The sequence below is a fragment of the Convolutriloba macropyga genome, chromosome 10 (genome assembly GCF_964194025.1).
Source record: "Convolutriloba macropyga chromosome 10, txConMacr16.3, whole genome shotgun sequence".
Taxonomy (NCBI): domain Eukaryota; kingdom Metazoa; phylum Xenacoelomorpha; order Acoela; family Convolutidae; genus Convolutriloba; species Convolutriloba macropyga.
The window spans coordinates 21,052,438-21,077,393 of NC_134477.1; the positions used below are offsets into that span (position 1 = coordinate 21,052,438).

The 24,956-nt window shown below is 35.6% G+C and overlaps 1 protein-coding gene across 2 annotated transcripts in view; it reads right to left on the reverse strand.

The window, feature by feature from the left end:
* LOC142348818 (ADP-ribosylation factor GTPase-activating protein 1-like) overlaps window positions 1–24,956 on the reverse strand; it is a 112,473-nt gene that overhangs the window by 70,180 nt on the left and 17,337 nt on the right. For both annotated transcript variants that reach the window (XM_075400341.1, XM_075400340.1), the window contains exons 2-5: window positions 24,648–24,766; window positions 24,209–24,377; window positions 13,632–13,831; window positions 13,157–13,225 (exon numbers count right to left, since the gene is read on the reverse strand). In XM_075400341.1, the coding sequence (XP_075256456.1) occupies window positions 13,157–13,225; window positions 13,632–13,831; window positions 24,209–24,377; window positions 24,648–24,766 (557 nt within the window). The remainder of the gene's footprint in view (window positions 1–13,156; window positions 13,226–13,631; window positions 13,832–24,208; window positions 24,378–24,647; window positions 24,767–24,956) is intronic.

Below are 24,956 nucleotides of genomic sequence, written 5' to 3' on the forward strand. Positions count from 1 at the left end.
ACAATTGATGTCAGTCATAGAAGGCATCAGCTTTCAACAGCAACGATTTATTCGACTAAATTTATCTCTATTAGCAACCCATAAGGCCTGTCAATAATGAGAATAAACGATAACAAAAATTTAAAAAAAATGAAAATAAACTCATAATTTTTGAGAAGTAGTGTCGAGGTCATGAAATTTAGTAGGCTATTATCTCGGCCCATTAGTTTCTGTTGCTACTCATTATCAATCAACAAGACCAGTCATTGATGATATTAAGTTGTAAGACAACAGAAATAAATTTTGAAAGCAAATCAAATATTCTTTATTGTTTTTTGACAAAAGTGTTCAGGTCATAAAAAGTTTCGGCTGCCCCTTGATGAACTCTAGCTGTTTCAACTAGGCGCAATTAGACCACATGTGTATCATACTAAAAGCAATCAAGGAAAAGAAACTTTGAAAACAGAAGTCAAATTGACGCACGTGGAAAAAAAACTTCCTCTTAAAAACCGAAAATTTGTTCAAACAAAAATTTCTGACTCCACTTTAAAGGCGTTTTGAAAAAATCACGCCTTAAACCTACTCCAAATTTTGCTCCCCTTAATACTTCATTGTGACAAAAATCACCACTCTAACTTGACTGCTCACTGACGTGAAAATGCCATAAAAAGCGCGAACAGATCTTAAGACAGCACACCAATACAATCCAAATCATTTGGGTTGTAAAAAATGAGAGCGCCTAAAAAATAGCCGTTGAAAGGCTGTAGGCGTCTATTAAAAACTTTCAATACAGAAAAAGAATCGAACAAAGAAAAAATTTATTACTGTTCAGGAAATCAGTAGTGTCATCAAATCTGACAATCTGATAACAGCGAAGTTACCGTTCACAAAATGCATAGAACAGATAGGAAGAAAACTAATGAAATCAAAGTGTAAGCCACAATAGCCTCGTAGATCCACAGTCTCAAAAAAAAGAAACGTGGCGTCTTTCAGACCTTTGGTGTCCTTTCAGATACTATTTTGTACGTATGATAGTATCTGAAAAAGATTTATTCTTTTAATAGAGATAAAGAAAATTTTAAGAGCGGTAACTCACGTATGACCAAAAACTCAACGAGAATCAGCAAAAAACTTGATCCACTAGGAGTGGAAATTGACGTCTCGCACGTACTTCAGTCAACATTGCATGGAAAAAAGAAAAAGCAGATTTGAAGGGATCGTGACGTCATATGGTCGTAAAGAATTCGGCAAAATCAAAAATCATAGAAGGACAAATCCTGAATAACGTTCGAAATAACCAAATAAAACCAACACTTGACTATAAATCACATCAGAGGATTAATTCTCGAAGAATATCAAAACATAACAGTACACAGGAAAAAAATCTTACTGAGAAACAACAATTATTACTCTTTTTTTTTTAGGAAATCAGTGGTGTCATCAAATCTGACAATCTGATAACAGCAAAGTTACCATTCACAAAACGCATAGAGTAGCTTTGAAGAAAACTAATGAAATCAGAGTGTAAGGATAAGAAACAAAATGAGAATTTCACAAACTTCTTTAAAGAAGTATCGCAAGAGTCATTTTAAAAAAATACCAAAAATTCGGAACCCTCTACAACATCACAATATCTGCTATCAGAAAGCAACTAGAGCCAATGAGACCTCTCATTATTGAGTCTCAGCCAAAAAGGAAACAAAAACACGGTATAAAACAAAAAAAAATCATTATTTTGTGAAAACAAGTTATGACAAATTCATTAACACTGTTAGTTCTGAATTAAAACTCCTCAACACAATCTCTAAAGCCTAATCACGAGGCCTCATTAGATGATATCTGTCACTGATATGAATGACTGACAAGAAAAAGAAACAAGAAACACTTACAGGACTAAAAAAAATCTCTTACACTGTATTAAAGCAAAATGTCGAGAAAAATCATTAAACCATAAAAATCAAACAAAATGATTTATATATAAATAGAAAGCCAACGAGACTTCTCATCAATTGGATATAGTGACAAAACAACAACGAAGAGCAATGAAGATTATAAAATTTGATAGAAAAAATGTTGGAAAGTAAATAGAGTCAGGAAGAGAAAGTCAGTAGCTATCAAATGAAATACCAAAAAATACACCTGCGACTCTTTAGAAAGAGTGACCAGTCAGTATTTTGCTTAAGCAGCAGGACATATAACGAACAAAGGCCAAACTAAATCCACTAACCTTATATGAAAACAAATAAGGACCACTTCAAACACCATTACGCACCAACTGAAACTATAATTAATTCACTGGAAAATTAAGTGAAACCCGATAAAAACCTGTCGTTATGGAGCTTATGCAACGGTTATAAAACAAAAATATTTATGTGCAAAACACAAAAATTCGTTCTTATTTAGGGACAAAAAGGGAATCAAAGAAAAAACCGTTACCTATCAATTAAAACAGCTAACCAAATTCACAAATGCCCCACCACATATAAGCCGATCAGAGCTGTAATTAATGAACCTGGGCAAATGAACATCAAAAGGAAGAAAAATTACGATCAAAAGACAAACAAAGCTGTCAGATTGCCAGAAAAAAAACCGCAATAGCTTCGTAGATCTGCAGTCTCAAAAAGATAAAAGAAACAGACCAAATAGAAACTTTTTATTTAAATGCGGAGATGTTAAATTTTGATTCAGAATCTTTTTAATATATTGCTGCTTCTATTAGCTGTCCTCAAAAAACCTTCCATTGGACTGACACACACTCACTTGATCTTCCATCTTTGAATTTTAAAAAAGTCCGTTTCAGAGCGAGGAAGTCATTTTTGAGAGATTTTGATACAGAACCTGTTTAACGTAAGGCTGCTTCTATTAGCTGCCCTCAAATACCCTTAAAATAGAAAGACACGCACTCACTTGACTTTATCTCTTTGAACTGAAGTAAAGAAAAGTCAATTTAAGAGTCAGCAAGTTAATTTTTGAGAGTGAGGTAAAGTCAGATCTGGCCAAAAACGTAATAACGCTAATGAACAAACTCTCACTAATGAATAATTGCCTGGACTATCGCTTTGCAGCTATAAAAAATTCATGTTTTAAGTAGCGTTAAGGTGGAAAACCAATAGCTATGAGCTCAAAATAGTAGTTTATATCATTTATTCACCATTACAAACCTATAAGACTCGTCATTACTGACATTAAATGACAGGACAAGAAAAAATTCGGGTTAAACTAAAAAAAATCACTAAGATTTTGGGAGAAGAAAGGTAGTGTTAAAGTATAATAAACCAACACCATTAACAGGAAACAATAGCTGATTTTAGTTTTGTCTCATTAGAAATTCGATGACACTGTTCATTAAAGACATTATCTGACAAGCCTCACTAGAACACCACTGAAACTGGTCATTGATTTAAAGTGACAGAACCACAAAAAGAACAACAAATACGTCCAAAACTGAAGTATTCATCAAATAAATTCATCAGTTTTAAATACTGTTACCGTTGTCATAAAAACCACCGATTAGTAATGAACTGAAACTATTGCCTTTCATTTACGACTCATTAGAAGGCCTATAAAATTTATCATATAAAAATGACAGGGCAACAAAAAGAAACATACCCGGAAGATTGCCGGAAAATAGCCGCCGTTCCTTCCCATAACCAAGATTGGGATTGAAAGAAAAACTAAAGAAAAAATGATTTTTGTACACAAACAATTTTGAATTGCTAACTATTTTGCTGTCATATTGGGGCTGAACATAATCCTGTTTCGGAGTGAGACGACACAAGGGCTCGTATCAATATACCAATAAGCATTAGAGATGGTAACTAAGAACAAAGTTCGAGTAACGGGAATCTAAAATTGGGCGTTATGGGTTTACCACGTTTCTATTTCTGATTTCGTTTCTTGAGACTGACTCTCTTCATTTTGAATTACTTTACTGAGCAACTACTGTCTAAAAACACTCTTAACAGAATGAGAGAAGAGTTAAACTAGACTAGAGAAGTCAAAAAGATTTCACGCAAAATGTTGAACAAGCTGTGAATTAAGGTAAAGCAAAAAATTTTTTATTCGACGAAGTAAAAAAATACAGGAGCGTCATAATAGCCGGCTGAGATGCTGAGGGGGCAACTAAAAACAAATACGTGTGAAATTGAAAAATTCATCATGACAACCAATAGCTCTGATCTGAAACTACGTATTGTCATTTGTGCCTCATTAGAAAGCCGATAAGAACTGCCATTAATGGTTCTAAGTGACGAGACAATAACAACATCAAAAAACACGGCCTAAACTTAATAAAATTCACTAATATTTTATGAAAACAGCATAAAATCCAATAACTATTAGCTGCCCATTGACGGTCCTTTGAAACCTAATTTTACAAAATATCGCGCTTTGGACTACTCGCATTTAACAGATCAAAAAACACACCAATACAATTCAAATAGCCAGCATTGAACCCCAAAACAACGAGAAGGCCAATAATAGCCCCCGCTATTGTTTTACCGCATTTAAAAAGTGATGAGTCGCATCCGGTAGACCGAAAAAAAAGTCCTGATTGATTCCTATAACTACAATTGGAATTTAAAAAAAATTGAAAATGGAAATAAAATTGCCAGGTTTTAATAGAGATTGAATCAAAGAATCTCAAATAATGTTGACTTTCTTTCGCCTATTCCAGTTCAGCAAAATTGAATGTGGCGAGAATAAGTTATATAAGGAAGTTCAAATGACGTTGTTGGAGACTACAAAGTAAGATCTAAAGTGAAAAAAAAAACTAATTCCGGAGGACTTATCATATGATTTTTAGTAGTAAGCTGTTGCCAATTGAGTCTAGGGCTTGAAATTGCGAATAACAGAGAGCATTTTATCTAATCGACCTAAACTCAACAAGCTAGGGACAAGCCAGAAACTTAATGCCAATAAACTTAAAATCGCCAACAAACTCAGCAACGAACTAAATATAATCGACAAGTAGAACTTCAAAACCCCAAAATTGTTCTCAAATTGATTAACTACAAATAAAAAACCAAAAACCACCATGCTACGTGAACAAATGAAACACTTTCTCTTGTATATAAAACGATTTAAGTTAAAAGATATAACTGTTGGCCAATGTCTCAAAATTGTCTTAAAATTATTGAGTGCAATACCACACCAAATGAGAGCAAAACTCCTTCTAATTACAAACATAGCCGGCAAATTGCCGGAATAGAGACAGCGTTGAACCGCTTGACGCACATTTGGCATAAAAAAGAAAAAAATTTAAGGGATAGAAATTGACAGAATTTTTCTGAGAGCGAAAAATTTCTTATTTGGTCTGTAAATTCTGTAGATTGGGTTAGATTCTAAAATTACAATTAATTCGGCTTCTAAACTGAAGGCTATTAATCATAACAACAACACCAGCCAGCAATCCCTTTAATGAACTTTGATAACCTAATGTATGACCTCGCTCCATTATGACTTAATGACCTCGCTTTATATGTTTATCCTGTTTCTTCTGATTTTGATCTTTTGACTTTGATCAAACTCACAACATTGCATAATTCAATACGTGAAAAAAATCCATTTAATTGAAATAGTGAGTGACGCAAGTCAGAAGTCAAGCGTGAAAATCGTGACTCATGTAAAACGAAAAACGCGATCAAAAGATTGAGCGAATTTTAAAAAAAACATAACAGGAAACGTCTTAACGTACAATTCAAATAATTTTGATTGACTAAACAAAAAAACTAGACCTATAACTGACTATGAGTGATTTGGGAAACCCATTTCCGCAAAAAATTAGATAAAAAAACACAGAAAATCAATGCCAAAATGCTGCATTAACAACAAAAAAAACCACTAGTAAGAAATGGAAATTTGGTTCATACAAAAAACTAGGTTTAGAATGAAATATGAATGGATTGGGAAAACCATATAGAACAAAATCCGATCCAAAAAATCGAAAAATAGCCGCATGTGAACAAAGAACTACTAGCGAGAAAGCGAATTTTAGTTCAAAGACCGTTTTCTCAATCAACTTTAAAAATAGACTTAAAAAATTTCACGCCGCAAAACTATTCGCTTTTTTGATACACTTCTTGTTTCGGCGTGACCAAAATCACAACTCCAATTCGACTTCAAAAATCATGAAAATGTGTGAACAGATCTTAATAAAGCGCCTCAATATAATTCAAATTCTTTAAACTGTAAATAGGAGAGCGCCTAAAAAAGCCTCTAAGAGACTGACGGCGGCTAATAAAAAGATCAAAACCGAGGCAGAGCAAAATAAATCAATGCATATTCAATTGTATTTGGGAATCGTATACAATACGATTCCCAAATACAATTCACAGCTCCTTCAATAGAAATTAGAAGCGCCTAAAAATATCAGTTTGAGTAGATTACGGTGGCTATTTAAAAATATACCCGGAAAATAGTCACTTGTGGCCCTCCATGGAATCGAAACAACTAAAGAAATAAGATACAGATTGACTACCAGTCCTTCAATAGACTACCAGACTTTTTGGGTTACATTAGGACTGTCATTTAAATGACAAATACGCTCTATAAGAAAAAGCCCCAATAGAGCTTTTTTTCAAAATTATTCGAAACCAAGAATCTAATGCTCAAGAATTAGGGCATGTACATTGGGCACTACTTAGATGCACACTATTGATCTTTAACTAGTAAATGTTCATAAAATTAAAAGTTCATTAAGTGAGTTTCAGAAGTCAATTTTTGAGTGAGTTAAGTCACGCAATTGACCTAAAAGCACAAAAGACGTCAAGATCACAAATTTTAACTGCAAAGCAGTAGAAGTCACTGAAATTGAAAAAGTCAATGCTCGCAAGAATCATCCATGGCTACGACGAATTAAAAAACATAACAGGACAAGTCCCGAAATACAACTGTATTAGATTGTATTAAATTGTACAAATTTGTATTAAATACAAAGAATTGTATGAAAATTTTGTCCCGACAACCATTTATTCCGCTTTAGAATGCAAATGAGAGCTGTTAGCAATGAGACTAAGCAATAAAACAACACAAGAACAACAAAAACAAGCAAGATAAAAAACTTTTATTTTTTGTAAAGACAGGATCAACATCAAAAAACAACAGCTATGAACTCAAACTGCCAACTATATTCCTCTATTTCTCATTAGCAAACAGTCATTGAATGTCGATGAGTCCTCTCACTAATAATATTGAATGATAAGACAAATAACCAAAAATCGCACAAAAACTTGCTGAAAATTTTTGAAAACACTTAGTATAAAAGTGACAGAACACAACAGCTACTGAAGGATACAATAAAATCAATTAATTGAGTCTTCAATGATCACCGCTGAGACCTGTCATTAATGAGATTAAATGATAAGGCAGCAATAAGTACAACAAATACTATCAAAACTAAAAAAAATAACTAACACTTCTTTTAAGAAAAAATGAGCCAGCGTATAAGTCAAAACAAGCAATAGCTATTCACTGAAATGATTTACTTTAATTGAACCCTTTTTTAGCAATCAATGAGACCTGTCAACAATGAGACTAAGAGTTAAGATGACAAAGTTGAAAAGAAAAACTCGCAAAACTCAAAAAATTCGATAATTATTATTGAAAACAATTAGTGTCGAAGTCATAGAAAGCACTAGCTTTGAACAAAAAACAATAGCACTGATAAACTTAACCCCTACTAACAGCATCAGAGAGAGACGTGTTACCAATGAAGATAAATTAGACATCAAAAAGTACACTAAATACTTGCAGAACTCAAAAATTCACTCAAAATTTTTGAGAAAAAGGAGTGTCATAGTCATGAAAACCACTAGCTATTAACTCGAGCCACTAATTAGATTCTTTAATGCCTCGTAATCAACCAATCAGACCTATCATTGATGATACTAAGAGATAAGACAACAGATAATTTTAAAAAAGGGCCAAAATCTAAAATTCATTAAATTTTATGACAAATAGTGGCAAAGTCATAAAAAGTTTTAGCTGCCTCTTAATGAATTCAAGCAAAGGCAAATAGGCTCAATTAGAACACATATGTACTGTCTTAAAAGCACTGAAGGAGAGGAAACTCTGATAATAGAAGTCAAATTGACGCACCGGAAAAAAATCCATCTCAAAAACCGCTAATTTGTTCAAACACCAATTTCTCACTCCACTTTAAAGGTATTTTGAAAAAAGTCACTCCTCAAACCTACATGATTTTACATGATGATTTACTGTAATGGCACGTGCTCTATAACTGGGAGGGAGGCACAAACGGAAAAGATCCGGAATTCGTTTCAAGAACATTGCGTCAACAACACCACACAAACGAACCAGACTTTCTTGAAATGCAAATTCAGCGAAGAAGTCACTAGCAATCTTGAAAGTCATATATCTATTGCTTATTTCAATTGAGAACTTGATCACCAGTTCTCAATGATCACAATTTACAAAAACCACAATAACAAGAACAAAATGGATCATACGGATACCAAAACCACAACTTTTTTGAAATATGACTCAAATTTTAAGTGCTCGCTCATCATGAGATGCCGCGGTTTCAATTACAGATGATGATTGTGAAACCACGATTCAACTTATGATTTCTGGTTGCTTGATTTTTGTTCCGACCCCTCTTGAGGGGGAAGGAACTATATACTCAAATGGTTTTTTGTTCAGTCAGTTTTGGCGGATCGATATATTCATCGTAGAGAGTTGAGACTGGTATCATTAGAAAGCTTGTCCACCGTAGAATACGGAATTAAAAACATTTTTTTTTAATTTTCGTATTTTACAGAGAGTTATCGAGGTTTAAATTTTGAGAAAATAGAGTGAATTCCGGTGAGATTTTAATCACATTTTCCGGAATTTTTGACTAAAACTTCGCCAAATTTGCAATTTTTTTTAGAAAGTGTTGTGGATTTTTATTTGTTAAGACAAAAAAACTTTATTTAGGCTATTTTTATTAATTTTTTGTGAAAAATTCTGGCTAAACATTTCAAAATTACGACTTTTTCATCAAAAACAGCACGAAATAAGTTTCTTTATTCCAGTTTGATTAAATTTACAAGAGGTACAGACCCAAACACCACCAACACAACCTTTTCAGACTCAAAATGTGGCCTTTTCTACTTCAAAATCCGTTGAGAGTTCTTTGTAATTAAAACTTCGCCGTTTTTGGCTAAATTTATTCGTTGAATATCAAAAACGCAGCATCTATTTTTGAGTTTTTAACTAACAAAATATCGATATCTAGAACATTCGATTGATTAAGTGTTCCCAATAGACAAACAACATTAGCAGGGCTAGTTCTGGACCAACCTTGGACTGGTATAATCCAAACTAATTCAGATTGTTATCAGTCGGTCTTTTTAATAAAAAAAACTCAAACCTTTTATACATTAATTAAATAACAGAACAATTCAAACCAAAGCTCACTAATGATAAGTTCAATTGGATTCCTAAAAAGCTCCACATTGTTGTATCTAGTTGATTACTTGAAAGCTTATGGTTGTTTTGACTTTTAAATGTTTTTGTTTTTAAAATAAATAATGACTTATTGAACTTTGCCAATTTGGTCAATTCGTCAGCAATGAAAGAATGCTTCTTCTTTCTATTGAAATCAAATTCAATCTTTATTGCGGTTTTACGACTTAAGTTATGTTTTCCTGGCTTTCATATTAATAGATTTCACAATTTTTAAAAAAATTTTTGGGTATTTGCCCAATTTTCACGTTTTCTAGTTTTGTCACATTATCACAACAGTTCGTATATCACATTATTGGCTTTCAATAGAAGTCACAATTAATAATATTAAAATCCATATAGATATAGATTATGATTTTAACGGCTTCGACACTACTTTCTCGAAGAATTTGAATTTTTAAAATTTTGTCTTTAACTGTCCTTTTTACTTTGTCTTTTTAGTCGTATGAAAATTCCAGTACAATGAACCGGTTTCATTGGCTTTTCAGGGAAGAATTGATGATCCGATATTCTGATATTATTAGATAGCTGATGACTGAATACAATTGTTTTATAAATTGAAAAGAGACACTTTGTAACTTCGCAATTTTGGTCCTTTAATTGTCTGTTTGTTATCTAGTCTCGTTAATAACAAGACAAATATGACAAAATTGTTGTCAAAGGAAGGATCCAAGAGGGATTGGTGTCACAATTTAATTTTTTAAAAGAATTCGTTGACTTTACTGGCTTCGACACAAAATTAATTTCGTTGACTTTACTGGCTTCGACACAAAAAAAGTAAATTAATTTTTGATTTTTGTCATGTTTGACGTTCTTTTTGTAGACGTAAGACATATTCTGGATAATTTCAAGGGCTTGCTTTGGAAAAATAAACTAACCTATTTAATTATTTCACTCTGTAATTAATGGCGTTCATGTCTTTGGAAATATTTTTTTCCAAAAAAATTAAGTGTTACTTAATTTTGCATTTTTTTTTTCATTTTTATCTACTTGTTACCTAGCTTCATTAATGAGAGGTTACATAATACATTATCAGTGCTCGCAGAAAGTGCAATCGAACATAATTTGATGGCCAGAGTAATGCTTTACGATTTCGAAAGCGTTTTCTGCCAAGTTTTAATTGATTTTTTTGTCTATTTGTTGTTCTTTTTGTAACCGCATTAAAAATTGAATACCGACAGTTCTTAATTCCTTCTATAGAAGAATTGGTAATCGTACACCTATGGGATATTTTAGTTGATTTCTAATGGTTTTCATTGCTTTATGAAATTAATTGTTTTAAAAAAAAATAAGCAAATTTACTACTTTACTGTTTTTGTTCTTTATTGTCTAATTGTTACCAAGCGTAGTCCCATATCTTTTCTGGTAAATTAAAAGTTATTTTGTTTAATATCAGTTTTATCTGACGCTATTTTGACTTTGTTGTTAAGTTTTAATTTTAAAAACGGACATGAAGTTTTTGATGTAATTAATTTTTGTTGTTGTTTGATTTTACTGCACATCTCATCAATCTAATGCACCATTATTCACTCCACCGCTGAGTTATTTGTTGGAGGCTATCTTTTTGTTCATACACCAATTTTAAATTAAATACTTGAATTTTTGGGTTTTTCTATGTTCCTCATTTGGTAGACAATCATGCCAAAATTGTGGATGAGCGGGGTTGGAATCTTATGTGCAATTGCATATTACCGAGTCGCCTTGTCCGCTTTAGTTTCATAGATTCTCTAAATATTAAGTGTTCTGGTATTCCATTAAATTAAATAAAATTGACGCAATTTGAGTATTTTCCATAAAAATCTTTAAAGCGTCATAAACTTTTGCTTCTTCTAGCGAAGAACTGAGCAAAAAAAGATGCGATCAAATTTTGTATAATAAAAAAATATATCAAGATTAAAATAGCAACACTCCGTGCAAATTTCTTTTAAGGAAACGGGCTAAATCCAAATTTTTGTTAATTCAGTTGAATGCTTAAACTATTAAGGACCGCTAGAACTAACTTCTTCGAAAAAATTGAGAAAATTTTGAAAGTGGACATTGAAATAAAATTGAAACAAAGCCGACAAACGTCGGGCAAATTGCTCTCAAACGACCAGCGAGCGGTTGGCTTCCGTAGTAGCCAGCTGTGGCTTAGGCATGCTGACATTAGGGCGGTGTGAGAGAATTAAGCGAAGGGGGGGTCAAGCGAAGCGGGGGGGGGGGGGGGGGGGGGTCACGCGATTGGGGGGGGGGGGGGGGGCGGGAGGGTTGTGGGGGATCTGGACGACTGGACGAGAAGGGGCTCTAAATCGCCTGGGGGTCAAATTTTTTAAAATTAAGAACCGCTGAAAGAAAGCTGAAACATAGCCGGCAGATTGCCGGAAAATAGCCGCGATAGACGCTTGTGGCCTTCCATGAATTGAAACAAATTTACTTTTTGGGTTAGGTTCGGACTGTCAATTTTTTTACATATACAGTCTATAGGGAAAAAGCGCTAAGAGAGCTTTTTTCAAAATTGATATTCGAAATCAAAAGCTCAAGACTAATACTCAAGAACTAGGGCATATAAGTTTGGCACTACTTAGATGCACACTATATTATGTTCATAAAATTTAAAGTTCCATAAGTGAGTTCAGAATTAATTTTTGTGAGTGAGGTAAGTCACGCAATTGACCTAAAAGCAGAAATGACGTCAGACACACAAATTTTAACTGCAAAGCAATAGAAGTCACTGAAGTCAATTCCAAGAAGTCAGGTCGTAAGAATCATCGGTGGAGACGACGAATTAAAAAAACATAGCAGGACAAGTCCTGACGTACAATTCAAAGAACATTCATTGAGTAAACAGAAAACTAGACCAAGAACGGACTATGAATGGATTGGGAAACCATTTAGAAAAAAATCCGATCAAAAAAATCGAAAAAACTGTAAAAATCAAAGTGAAATTGCCGCATGTGAACTAAAAACCACTATCGAAAAAGCAAATTTTTGTTCAAACCCCGTTTTCTCACTCAACTTTAAATTTAGAGCGAAAAAATTTCACGCCGCAAAACCACTCGCTTTTTCGCTCCACTTCCTGTTTCGGCGTGACCAAAATCACTACTCCAATTTGACTTCAAAAATCATGAAAATGTGTGAACAGATCTTAAAAAAAAATATAGCAGGACAAGTCCTGACGTACAATTCAAAGAATTTTCATTGACTAAACAGAAAACTAGACCTAGAACGGACTATGAATGGATTGGGAAACCATTTAGAAAAAAATCCGATCAAAAAAATCGAAAAAACTGTAAAAAACAAAGTGAAATTGCCGCATGTGAACAAAAAAACCACTAGCGAGAAAGCGAATTTTTGTTCAAACCCCGTTTTCTCACTCTACTTTAAATTTAGAGCGAAAAAATTTCACGCCGCAAAACCACTCGCTTTTTCGCTCCACTTCCTGTTTCGGCGTGACCAAAACCATTACTCCAATTTGACTTCAAAAATCATGAAAATGTGTGAACAGATCTTAAAAAAAAAGACAGCGCCCCAATACAATTCAAATTCTTTGAATTGTAAAAAACCACGATGTCCCCAATAATAGCCGCTATCGCTTCGCGGCTATTAAAAAGGCTCTAAGAGAACTTAATGCCATCTGCGGCGTCGTAGCAACCTGTTTATCCCATTTTTGAGGACGAAAATTCAAATAGGTCAGACGAGTTTGAGAGCAATTGCCAAGGTAAGAACTTACTCTCTCTTGCTTTCATTTTCCTGCTGCAGTCGAGCGAAGTAATCATTCTTGCTCTTAAGATGAGCTTCACTGAAACACAAATCAGAAAATTATCAATTCAAATTGACATACTAGTCAAATTTAACTCTCACAGCCATGTGAAGCCATTCAAAATTATTATGAACCAAAAACAGAGCGAATAGAAATAGCTTGTGACCGAGAACCACAAAACAGGCATGGCTATTTCCTTAAAATTTGGCTCAAATACAAAATCCATTCTTAATATAAGTAATCAGCAGATCTATAGTTGCTGCTTGGTTGATTAGATTATTATTAATTTCTAAACCCTCTTCTATACCTAAGCTTGTTACTATTTCTATAATCATTCCTAAAACAATTGGGAGGCCACGGGTAGTGTGCTGGACTATTAGTTCAACAATAAATCTAGAAATCTTTCAAGATTGAGAATGAAGCCCTTCGGAAATCAATGCCACACCTGCTGAGGAAATCTTCCAAATTGTCCTTATCGAGATTTAAGTCCTGTTGTTGGTTTTGTTGAGACTGAAGAGATGCAACTCCATTCTTGTTGGTCATTTTCAGTCCCCCTCCTCCACCTGCTGATGTCTTCTGGGGCACGTAGCTCTGGGCAGGGGACGTCTCCTCCGACCAGGGTCTGCCACTGGCAAGTGTACTGATCTGAAGAAATCATCATCACTCAGGATTCTACGACAATGCAACGGTAGGTATCAAGACTTCGAACTTGTCTCAATGTCATTTGTCTTCCAATGTTTTGTTTTAGAGCACTATTTAATACTTTCTACCATTTCGCTGAGTTATCACAAAGTCAAAAAAGCTCGGCCAAAAAGAATTCATTTAAGAAAAACTTCACTAACAAATTTTGTGACTTTTCAACAATCACTTATTGTTCTGATTAACATTAAAAACAAGAACCGCAAAAACTATTCAGCGTTAGCGTGAGTGCCTTACTTTGAGTTGTTTAGTGTGGTGAATACACAATTGTTTGCGCTGTGCAGATAAACCTAACCATCTAACGTCGCGCGAATTTCTCTCAAACGACTGGCGGGCATGCTGGGTTACGGGGCTGGGATGGTGACTGAACGGTGGGCCAAAGCGCCAGGTTGAGGAGGGTGAACGGGGGATTGGGGCTGAGGGGTGTGATAACTGAAGGGGGTCTGGGTCTAACTGAACGAGTAAACAGATTTCAAACTACAGAAGATATAAATTTATGTCTCCTAAAAACAGTTTGAAAGAATCGAATACTTAGAGACTAGTAAGGTGTAACGCTCTCAAAAAACTTTCAACCATTTAATGGCCCGGGCCCTACTTGTTTTATGATAACATTACAAGCTTCAGACGGAAAATCGTTAAGCGAAAAATTGCATTACAAACATATCTGGTAGAATACCGGAAATGCATCTAAGAGTCGCGCAGTAAAATCTCAACTAAGGTAACCTAAATAAGAAATAACAAAGAGAAAGAAAAAGAAAAACTAAGTGTCTAAAAAATTATAGAAAATATCACAAAATGAAGACAGAATTCCTAATTCAGGGGTGTGGTTGGAGGAAAACAGGGGTGGTAAACCGGGATAAGTAGGTTTGGGGTAGGACTCTGGGTGGGCTATAGAGCGTCTGGGGGTTTCGTTTCGAGTGTAATGAGGCGGAGGTGCAAGAACTGGCAGGCGACGATTGTTGGGGGGTGGGGCTGGGATGGTGAAGTCTTGTAGTTTGGATAGGGAGGAGGACTTTTATGAGATGAACACATCTCAAAATGACTTTTCAAACTTGAGTTGAACCGACAGTTGCTAATTCTCATGCGTTAGTAATTTAGCTACAACGTTGGAGAGCGGAAGTTAATGCTGCAAGGAAAAGTTAAGTCTAGCAAAAGTTCAAGTCTTGCCGAAATTGCTGCAGCTAAAAAAAACCTGTAAGAAAGGAAAGAAAGAAAGAAAGAAAAAAAAATTTCTCTGATTCATAAAATTAAAATTACGTGAACAGTTTAGAAGAATTAGAGATGGATCAGAGAGGACCTTCCTAAAGGTGACTCACCTGTTATTATGAGGACCCGAGTTAAACGTGCAGAGCATTGACCGCGTTTGACTTCTTTACCTATTTTTCTTAACCTACTTCTGTATTGAAACAGATATCACTTAATCTTAGTGAGGTCTGAAGTTCAGCTTAAGTTTTAAAGAACTGATTTTTGCTCGCGGCTGTTGAAACATCAAGGTATTCTATGAAGACATCATTTTTTGACTAGCGTATTGAGTAATTTGGCTCCGCGATATCTTAGAGAATGCCTGACACTCAGACATTTTGCTGCGGGAACTTCATACAAGCCACACGTTGTACCTCGGGTAGCCATGGAAGTTTTCAGCTGCCTTTTGAAGATATTGTTTAGGTAGCAAGTCGGTTGCAATTGCTTGATCGAAAAAAGGGAGAATTTTAACTATTCAAACGTATAATTATGATAGATGTTTTGTATTCCTGAATCTTCGAAAAGTGAACTGGAAAGATACCTTGAGCTTTAAGAAAATTAGCCTGAGTAGTTTCTTTTGTTGCAATTAAATTGGAAGTAAACGGTTGCGCGAAGTGCAACCGTATATCAATACACCATATTGTATGACAGGTTTCATGTAAACATTGCAATATCGTATTACAACGTCACGACTCACAAGGTGTCGCAAACGCGACATAATGAAAATCTGCTTAGAAACTTTTTTTTTTACAAAATCCTGACTATGGCTCGTAAAATTGAACCTCTCATCTATCTTTATTCCGAGATAGGTAACAAGCGGCTGTTTAAACAACAATTCACCGTCTAATTCTAAAGTGAGATCCTTTTTTCAATGAATTTGCAGAACTTGAGTTTTCGAAATGTTCACTGAAAGTTCATTTTTCTTGCTCCAATCAAAGAGTTTGTTCAGTTAATTGTTCAGCTTTGATTTTTCACCATCATCACAGGTATAAAGACAATTTGTATCATCTGCAAACAAGTAGTGTCTAAAAAGGAAGAAACATTGGGTAGACCATTTACATAGATAAGGAATAGAAGCGGACACAAAATTATCCTTGGGGAACACCAAAGGTCACTGGTAAAAAGGGAGATCGGATTGAAGAAAGTTCTACACACTAATCTATTCGACAAATAGGATTTGAACCAATCTAATGCAACAACACGACCGCCATAAATCTCCAATTTCGATAAAAGAAGTGTGTGATTCACAGTATCAAAGGCTTTACGCAAGTCCAGGAGAATGGAAACAAATTCAATACCTGGGTTTTCACTGAGCGTTTCGGTGATATTGGCTAAGGCGTGGTTAGTTGAGTATTTTGATAGAAAGCCGAACTGCTTCGGGTAGAAAATGTTAAATTTCAAGAAGAAACATTCAAGTCTTGCGTAAACGACTTTCTCAAGCAATTTACTTAGTACAGGGAGTATAGAGATTGAGCGGTAGTTGTCAATATTCATTTTGAGCCTTTTTTATGCAATGGGAAAACTTTAGCTGTCTTGAGGCATTCTGGAAAAACACCTTCACTCAAGGAGCGATTGAACATATACAAAAGGGGTTCTCGGAGAAATGGAAGACTAGACATCACAATTTCGGCAGAGAGTCCATCGAGGCCTGACAATTTTCCATCTTTCAATTCAACTACATAACGTTCAAGCTCTACCATACCTAGAGGATGAAGAAAGAAGCTGTGTTCATTTTCCGCAATATCTGAGACAATTGTAGAAACCTTGTCGTTACGAGGTAAAGCCAAACTCACAAATTTAGAATTCAGAGCTTTAACGACCTCTTCCAGTTCGCTCAGCAAAGTATTTCTGTCTAGTAAAACAGGATACCAATACTTTTTAGGATACCAATACTTTTTAGGATACCAATACTTCAAGTCGTAAAGAAGGCCGGATGACTATTAATTACTACAAACTATAGAAGACGAACGACGCCTTGCCACTTTTTTTTGGGAAAGACGAAACAATTTCTTTTTTAATTATTTTACTGCAATTGCTGATTTGTCGCTACAGGTAATGCTGAAAAAGAGAGGAAAATACAACAATGTGAAAAATACAAAATAGAAAATAAAAAAAAGATTGATATCCTACGAAATGCTGTCCACAGAATGGCGAGTATTGGCCTCGTCAGCAGCTAGCTATGGTTTAGAGAGACTTGAAAGGACGTGGGGTGAACACGGTGGGGAGGCGCGAAGAACGTCAAACTCCAAGAACCGCCATTCAAGCCACGAACTTATGTATAAAAACCAGTTTTGGTGAATCTCATACCCAGTGTCTAGTTAGCCAAACCAGGGTGTGCCACTGGCAAGTGTACTGATCTGAAGAAAACATCTACGACAATGCAACATTAAAAACAAGAACCGCAAAAACTATTCAGCGTTAGCGTGAGTGCCTTACTTTGAGTTGTTTGGTGTGGTGAATACACAATTGTTTGCGCTGTGCAGATAAACCTAACCGACTAACGTCGCACGAATTTCTCTCAAACGACTGGCGGGCATGCTGGATTAAGGGGCTGGGATGGTGACTGAACGGTGGGCCATAGCGCCAGGTGGAGGAGAGTGAACGGGGGAATGGTGCTGAGGGGTGTGATAACTGAAGGGGGTCTAACTGAACGAGTAATCAGATTTCAAACTACAGAAGATATAAATTTATGTCTCCTAAAAACAGTTTGAAAGAATCGAATACTTAGAGACTAGTAAGGTGTAACGCTCCAAAAAACTTTCAACCATTTAATGGCCCGGGCCCTACTTGTTTTATGATAACATTACAAGCTTCAGACGGAAGCATTACAAACATATCTGGTAGAATACCGGAAATGCATCTAAGAGTCGCGCAGTAAAATCTCAACTAAGGTAACCTAAATAAGAAATAACAAAGAGAAAGAAAAAGAAAAACTAAGTGTCTAAAAAATTATAGAATATATCACAAAATGAAGACAGAATTCCTAACTTAGGGGGTGTGGTTGGAGGAAAACAGGGGTGGTAAACCGGGATAAGTAGGTTTGGGGTAGGACTCAGGGGCGGTTATAGAGCGTCTGGGGGTTTCGTTTCGAGTGTAATGAGGTGGAGGTGCGAGGGCAGGCAGGCGACGATTGTTGGGGGGTGGGGCTGGGATGGTGAAGTCTGTAGTTTGGATAGGGAGGAGGACTTTTATGAGATGAACACATCTCAAAATGACTTTTCAAACTTGAATTGAACCGACAGTTGCTAATTCTCATGCGTAAGTAATTTAGCTACAACGTTGGAGAGCGGAAGTTAATGCTGCAAGGAAAAGTTAAGTCTAGCAAAATTTCAAGTCTTGCCGAAATTGCTGCAGCTAAAAAAAACCTGTAAGAAAGGAAAGAAAGAAAAAAAAATTAATTTCTCTGATTCATAAAATTAAAATTACGTGAAGAGTTTAGAAGAATCAGAGATGGATCAGAGAGGACCCTCCTAAAGGTGAATCACCTTTTATTATGAGGACCCGAATTAAACGTGCAGAGCATTGACCGCGTTTGACTTCTTTACCTATTTTTCTTAACATACTTCTGTATTGAAACAGATATCACTTAATCTTAGTGAGGTCTGAAGTTCAGCTTAAGTTTTAAAGAACTGATTTTTGCTCGCGGCTGTTGAAACATCAAGGTATTCTATGAAGCCATCATTTTTGACTAGCGTATTGAGTAATTTGGCTCCGCTATATCTTAGAGAATGCCTGACACTCAGACATTTTGCTGCGGGAACTTCATACAAGCCACACGTTGTAGCCCGGGTAGCCATGGAAGTTTTCAGCTGCCTTTTGAAGATATTGTTTAGGTAGCAAGTCGGTTGCAATTGCTTGATCGAAAAAAGGGAGAATTTTAACTATTCAAACGTATAATTATGATAGATGTTTTGTATTCCTGAATCTTCGAAAAGTGAACTGGAATGATACCTTGAGCTTCAAGAAAATTAGCCTGAGTAGTTGCTTTTGTTGCAAGTAAATTGGAAGTAAACGGTTGCGCGGAGTGCAACCGTATATCAATACACCATATTGTATGACAGGTTTCATGTAAACATTTTAATACCGTATTACAACGACACGACTCACAAGGTGTCGCAAACGCGACATAATGAAAAAATGCTTTAAACTTTTTTTTACAAAACCCTGAAAATGGCTCGTAAAATTGAACCTACCTCTCGTCTATCTTTATTCCGAGATAGGTAACAAGCGGCTATTTAAACAACAATTCACCGTCTAATTCTAAAGTGAGATCCTTTTTTCAATGAATTTGCAGAACTTGAGTTTTCGAAATGTTCAGTGAAAGTTCATTTCTCTTGCTCCACTCAAACAATTTGTTCAGTTAATTGTTCAGCTTTGATTTTTCACCATCATCACAGGTATATAGACATTTTGTATCATCTGCAAACAAGTAGGTGTCTAAAAAGGAAGAAACATTGGGTAGATCATTTACATAGATAAGGAACAGAAGCGGACCCAAAATTAATCATTGGGGAACACCACAGGTCACTGGTAAAAAGGGAGATCGGATTGAAGAAAGTTCTACACACTGTAATCTATTTGACAAATAGGATTTGAACCCATCTAATGCAACACCACGAACGCCATAAATCTCCAATTTCGATAAAAGACGTGTGTGATTCACAGTATCAAAGGCTTTACGCAAGTCCAGGAGAATGGAAACATATTCAATACCTGGGTTTTCACGGAGCGTTTCGGGGTATGGGCTAAGGCGTGGATAGTTGAGTATTTTGATCGAAAGCCGAACTGCTTCGGGTAGAAAATGTTAAATTTCTTGCGTAAAAGTCTTGCACGACTTTCTCAAGCAATTTACTTAGTACAGGGAGTATAGAGATTGAGCGGTAGTTGTCAATATTCATTTTGAGCCTTTTTTATGCAATGGGAAAACTTTAGCTGTCTTGAGGCATTCTGGAAAAACACCTTCACTCAAGGAGCGATTGAACATATACAAAAGGGGTTCTAAGAGAACTGGAAGACTAGACTTCACAATTTCGGCAGAGAGTCCATCGAGGCCTGACGATTTTCCATCTTTCAATTCAACTACATAACGTTCAAGCTCTACCAAAGCTAGAGGATGAAGAAAGAAGCTGTGTTCATTTTCCGCAATATCTGAGACAATTGTAGAAACCTTGTCGTTACGAGGTAAAGCCAAACTCACAAATTTAGAATTCAGAGCTTTAACGACGTCTTCCATTTCGCTCAGCAAAGTATTTCTGTCTAGTAAAACAGGATACCAATACTTTTTAGGATACCAATACTTTTTAGGATACCAATACTTCTCCTCAAGTCGTAAAGAAGGCCGGATGACTTAATTACTACAAACTATAGAAGACGAACAACGCCTTGCCACATTTTTTTGGGAAAGACGAACCAATTTCTTATTTATTTATTTTACTGCAAGGCAAGTGCTGATTTGTCGCTACAGGTAATGCTGAAAAAGAGTGGAAAATACAACAATATGAAAAATACATCAAAATGTAAAATAAAAAAAAGATTGATATCCTACGAATTGCTGTCCACAGAATGGCGAGTATTCGCCTCGTCAGCAGCTAGCTATGGTTTAGAGAGACTGTCTTTAGCCTAATTGAAAGGACGTGGGGTGAACACGGTGGGGAGGAGCGAAGAGCGTCAAACTCCAAGAACCACCCTTCAAGCCATGAACTTATGTATCAAAATCAGTTTTGGTGAATCGCATACCCAGTGTCTAGTTAGCCAAAATGCTGAAGGAGAACGTAATGCTCTTCGAGTGTTACCTGTCTATCTCGTTTTTGAGGACGAAAAAACTGTTACGCAAAAGATCATAGAAAACCATTGGACTAATAAAGGTTCTACAAACTTTCATGCATGGCACAGCGAATGGAAATCTTTGAAGCTTTTGAACGACTTATCATCTTGAAAGATAACCATTCGGAGTCAACTTGGGTAGCCCGTTGTTTGAAATCAATCAATCTGACGGTGTGCTCACAAGCATAGAACAAACATTAAAAAATAACCAACCGAGTAGTTGGCTTTGGTAGTAGCCAGTTGGGGATTTGGGTTGCTAGCCTTAGGAGGAGGTGAGCGGCTTGGGGGATCAAGCGTAGGCGTTGAGTTGAGAGGGCTGGAGGAGAGGTTTAAATTGTTAGGTAGAGTCAAAAAGGTTAGACAAAAATCGATCACGCAAAAAATCGGCTGAAGAAGACTAAAAGACAAATACATTTTTTGCTACAATCTTTGGTTGAGGGAATTTAGGAAGCACACAACACACAAGTCAGACGCATTGCTCTCATAGAACGGACTATGAGCAGTATTAGCCTACTTCCGCATGTAACTTCACTGAGGGACTTATGGGGATCTTATCATAGCTTAACATAGGCAAAAAACTATTTAAATCTTTAAAAGAAATCACTTCAGCCGTATTTTGATTCGACCTTTAGTTAGTAAACTGTTGCCAATTGAGCAATTTGGATCAATCAAAAATCAAGAAGTCAAGCTTGAAGTAATTCGATAAGTCCAATGGCCACACGAAATTTCAATCGAACGAAGACCTTCATCAAAAACTACCAACAGGACCCAAACAAATGCTAAAAACTCTGAATTTCAAACAGCTTGAGAAAATTAGGAAAATATTTTTTCATTCTGTCTCGGAAACTAAAGCCTACTAATCACACCTTACATTGTCTATTACTTAAATCGAAAACGTGTTGTTCTTTAAACTGAAACATAGCCGACAGATTACCGGAAAATAGCCAGCGTCGACGCCCTAGACGCACATCGGGATTGAAAAGGAAAAAGAGATAGAAATTAACAAAAACTTTCTCCTAAGTTTCAAAAATTGTTCAAATTCAGTGTGCAGTTTCAGTTAGATTGTAAACCTATACTTACTTCAGCTTCTAAACTGCAGGGTATTAAGCCTAATACTAATATCAGTTAATAACAGTACTAATGAACATTGAGAGCCTAATGCAATGACTTAATGGCCGGGCTTAATCGTGACTTGTGTAAAACGAAAAACGCAATCAAAAGGTAAAGCGAATTAAAGAAAAGTAGCAGGACAAGTCCTGACGTACAATTCAAAGTATTTTCAATGACTAAACAAAAAATTAGACCTATAACAGAATATGAGTGAATTGGAAAAAACCATTTCCAAAAAATCAGACCAAAAAAATTTAAAAAAACAGAAAATCAATGCCAAAATGCCGCATGACAACAAAAAAACCACTAGCAAGAAATGGAAATTTGGTTCAAACAAAACACTAGGCCTAAAATGAACATTGAATGCATTGCAAAAACCATTTAAAAAAATCCGATCCAAAAAAATGATAAAACAGTAAAAATCAAAGTGAAATTGCCGCATGTGAACAAATAATCAAAGCAAGAAAGCGAATTTTTGTTCGAACACCGTCTTCTCACTACTTTAAAAATTAGATTACAAAAATTTCATGACGCAGAAGCACTCCCTTTTTCACACCACTTCCTGTTTCGCCGTGACCAAAATCACTACTCCAATTTGAGTTCAAAAATCATGAATGTGTGAACAGATCTTAAAAGACAGCGCCCCAATACAATTCCAATTCTTTGAATTGTAATGAAAAGGAGAGCGCTAAACAATAACCGTTTGAGAGGCTGACGGCGACTATTGATAAACACCAATTCAAGCTTGTTTCATAAATCCTAAACACCGAAAATCCTAAATTAATTTTTGAAAATGCACATTGTTAACTTTTTTGATGGACTTGAAGCATTTTTCTCCACTTTTTAGTTTTATGACATTCAACTAGTTGATTATAAGAATAGTTCTAATTATCCCTTTCTAAATTAATAATAAGTCTTTAGATGAATGGTAACAGGAACAAAAATTGTTTGCCCCAGTTCAACTGCTTTAATAGATATCAATGAAGAGAGATATGTTCTCAACAACGGGATGAGATTATCAATGGATATAGCCTCCATTGGAATCAAAGTAGAAGACGGGAAATTGTTGTCTTAAATGATCTCATAAATCTTGCTGCAATCTCGATTTAGCTTTTCTCATTCCTCTTCTTTATCTTAATATCGAAGAAAGCGAATGCATAAATCTTGCTGCAATCTCGATTTACCTTTTCTCATTCCTCTTCTTTATCTTAATATCGAAGAAAGCGAATTTTTGTTCGAACACCGTCTTCTCACTGGTTTAAAATTAGATTACAGAAATTTCATGACGCAGAAGCACTCGCTTTTTCACTCCACTTCCTGTTTCGGCGTGACCAAAATCACTACTCCAATTTGATTTCAAAAATCATGAATAAGTGTGAACAGATCTTAAAAGACAGCGCCCCAATACAATTCAAATTCTTTGAATTGTAATGAAAAGGAGAGCGCCTAAAAATAGCCCTTTGAGAGGCTGACGGCGGCTATTAATAAACACCAATTCAAGCTCGTTTCATAAATCCTAAACGCCGAAAATCCTAAATAAATTTTTGAAAATGCACATTGTCAACTTTTTTGAAATGTATACGTTCGGAGACAACTGCTACTAACCCAGATACACAAAAATAGCAAAACTTCGATCTGAAAGGAAAGCGTCGGCAAATTAAAAAAATCTGAGCATTACATCAAAACACAAAAATGAGCTTCGGAAGCTAAATGATGCCCAAAAAATTAAGATGACTTCAAAAATAATGGCAACTGTCCTAAATCTAGAAATGTTAAAACTATGACCTGAGATACTAGCAAACAGAACAATATCAGAAAATGCACGTCAGCCAAATACCCTTTGATTTGAACCCTTTGGCTTCAACCCACCCGACTGTGTATCTTGTATTACTTGATTATAAGAATTACCCCTCCAGATAACTGGTAATTCAAAGTCAACTTACGAAGTTTGCCTCGGATTCTGTGGATGCTTCTAGAGATATTTTGAATCTCAATTAAATAGGACGAATCGACAGATGAGCTCTTTGTCAAGTGATTCCATCAACTTACTTTCTTATTATTGATCCTAAGCTTGATAACTAAGATAGTGTGTACAAATTTAACACTTAAGAAAACTGAAGATGAGATGCAGAAAAGGATTTGACTGACTTTGTCCCTGTAGAGGGCTGCTGACTTGCTGGCGTATAGTTGTGCGAAAGGGCTCTTGTCTGTGATGCCATCACTTCTGCCTGATCTGAGGAACTGTCTGAAGTTTGCATTGCCACCCACCTTCATCTTTTCTAACTCAGCATCCTTCCACTTGTCCATTGTCGTCGATCTACAAAACATAATGAGCTCTAAGCAGTGACATATCTAGATCAAGAAATACCTCAGCGGAAAAAGGAGGCAATGTTCCAATTACAATAGATAAGAGGGGGATACTTGTTCAGTAAGTTTCTAAGGATAAAAAGGGGATTAAAAAGATTCGTTTGTTTCTCTCAATCAGACATCCGAAACATGCTGATACAACAGAATTTTGAGGCTTAAACTCACCATTATAATGTTTGAACCCAATTTAATTTAGCTTTCTCACAAAATGCCATCATACCTGACAAAACTGATGTGTACTCCGAGGCCCCTGTGTTTGCCAGAGCATTCCAGACAGATCCAGATGCCATATGATACACTGACCCATTGAGGAGAAAAGGTGCCACAGTCGAAACATTTCTGCAGTCAAAAATTAACCAACAGTTATTGAATTGCTCACAAAAAAAGACGAAGAACAAACAATTGCTCGATACCAGCAGCGACTATACATAAAAACAACCATTTTTGTATCCCTTAGTCCGTATATTTAAATTTTCGTGAGTCGAATCAATGATTACAATTTACTAGTTATAATTTTAATAAAAAGGAA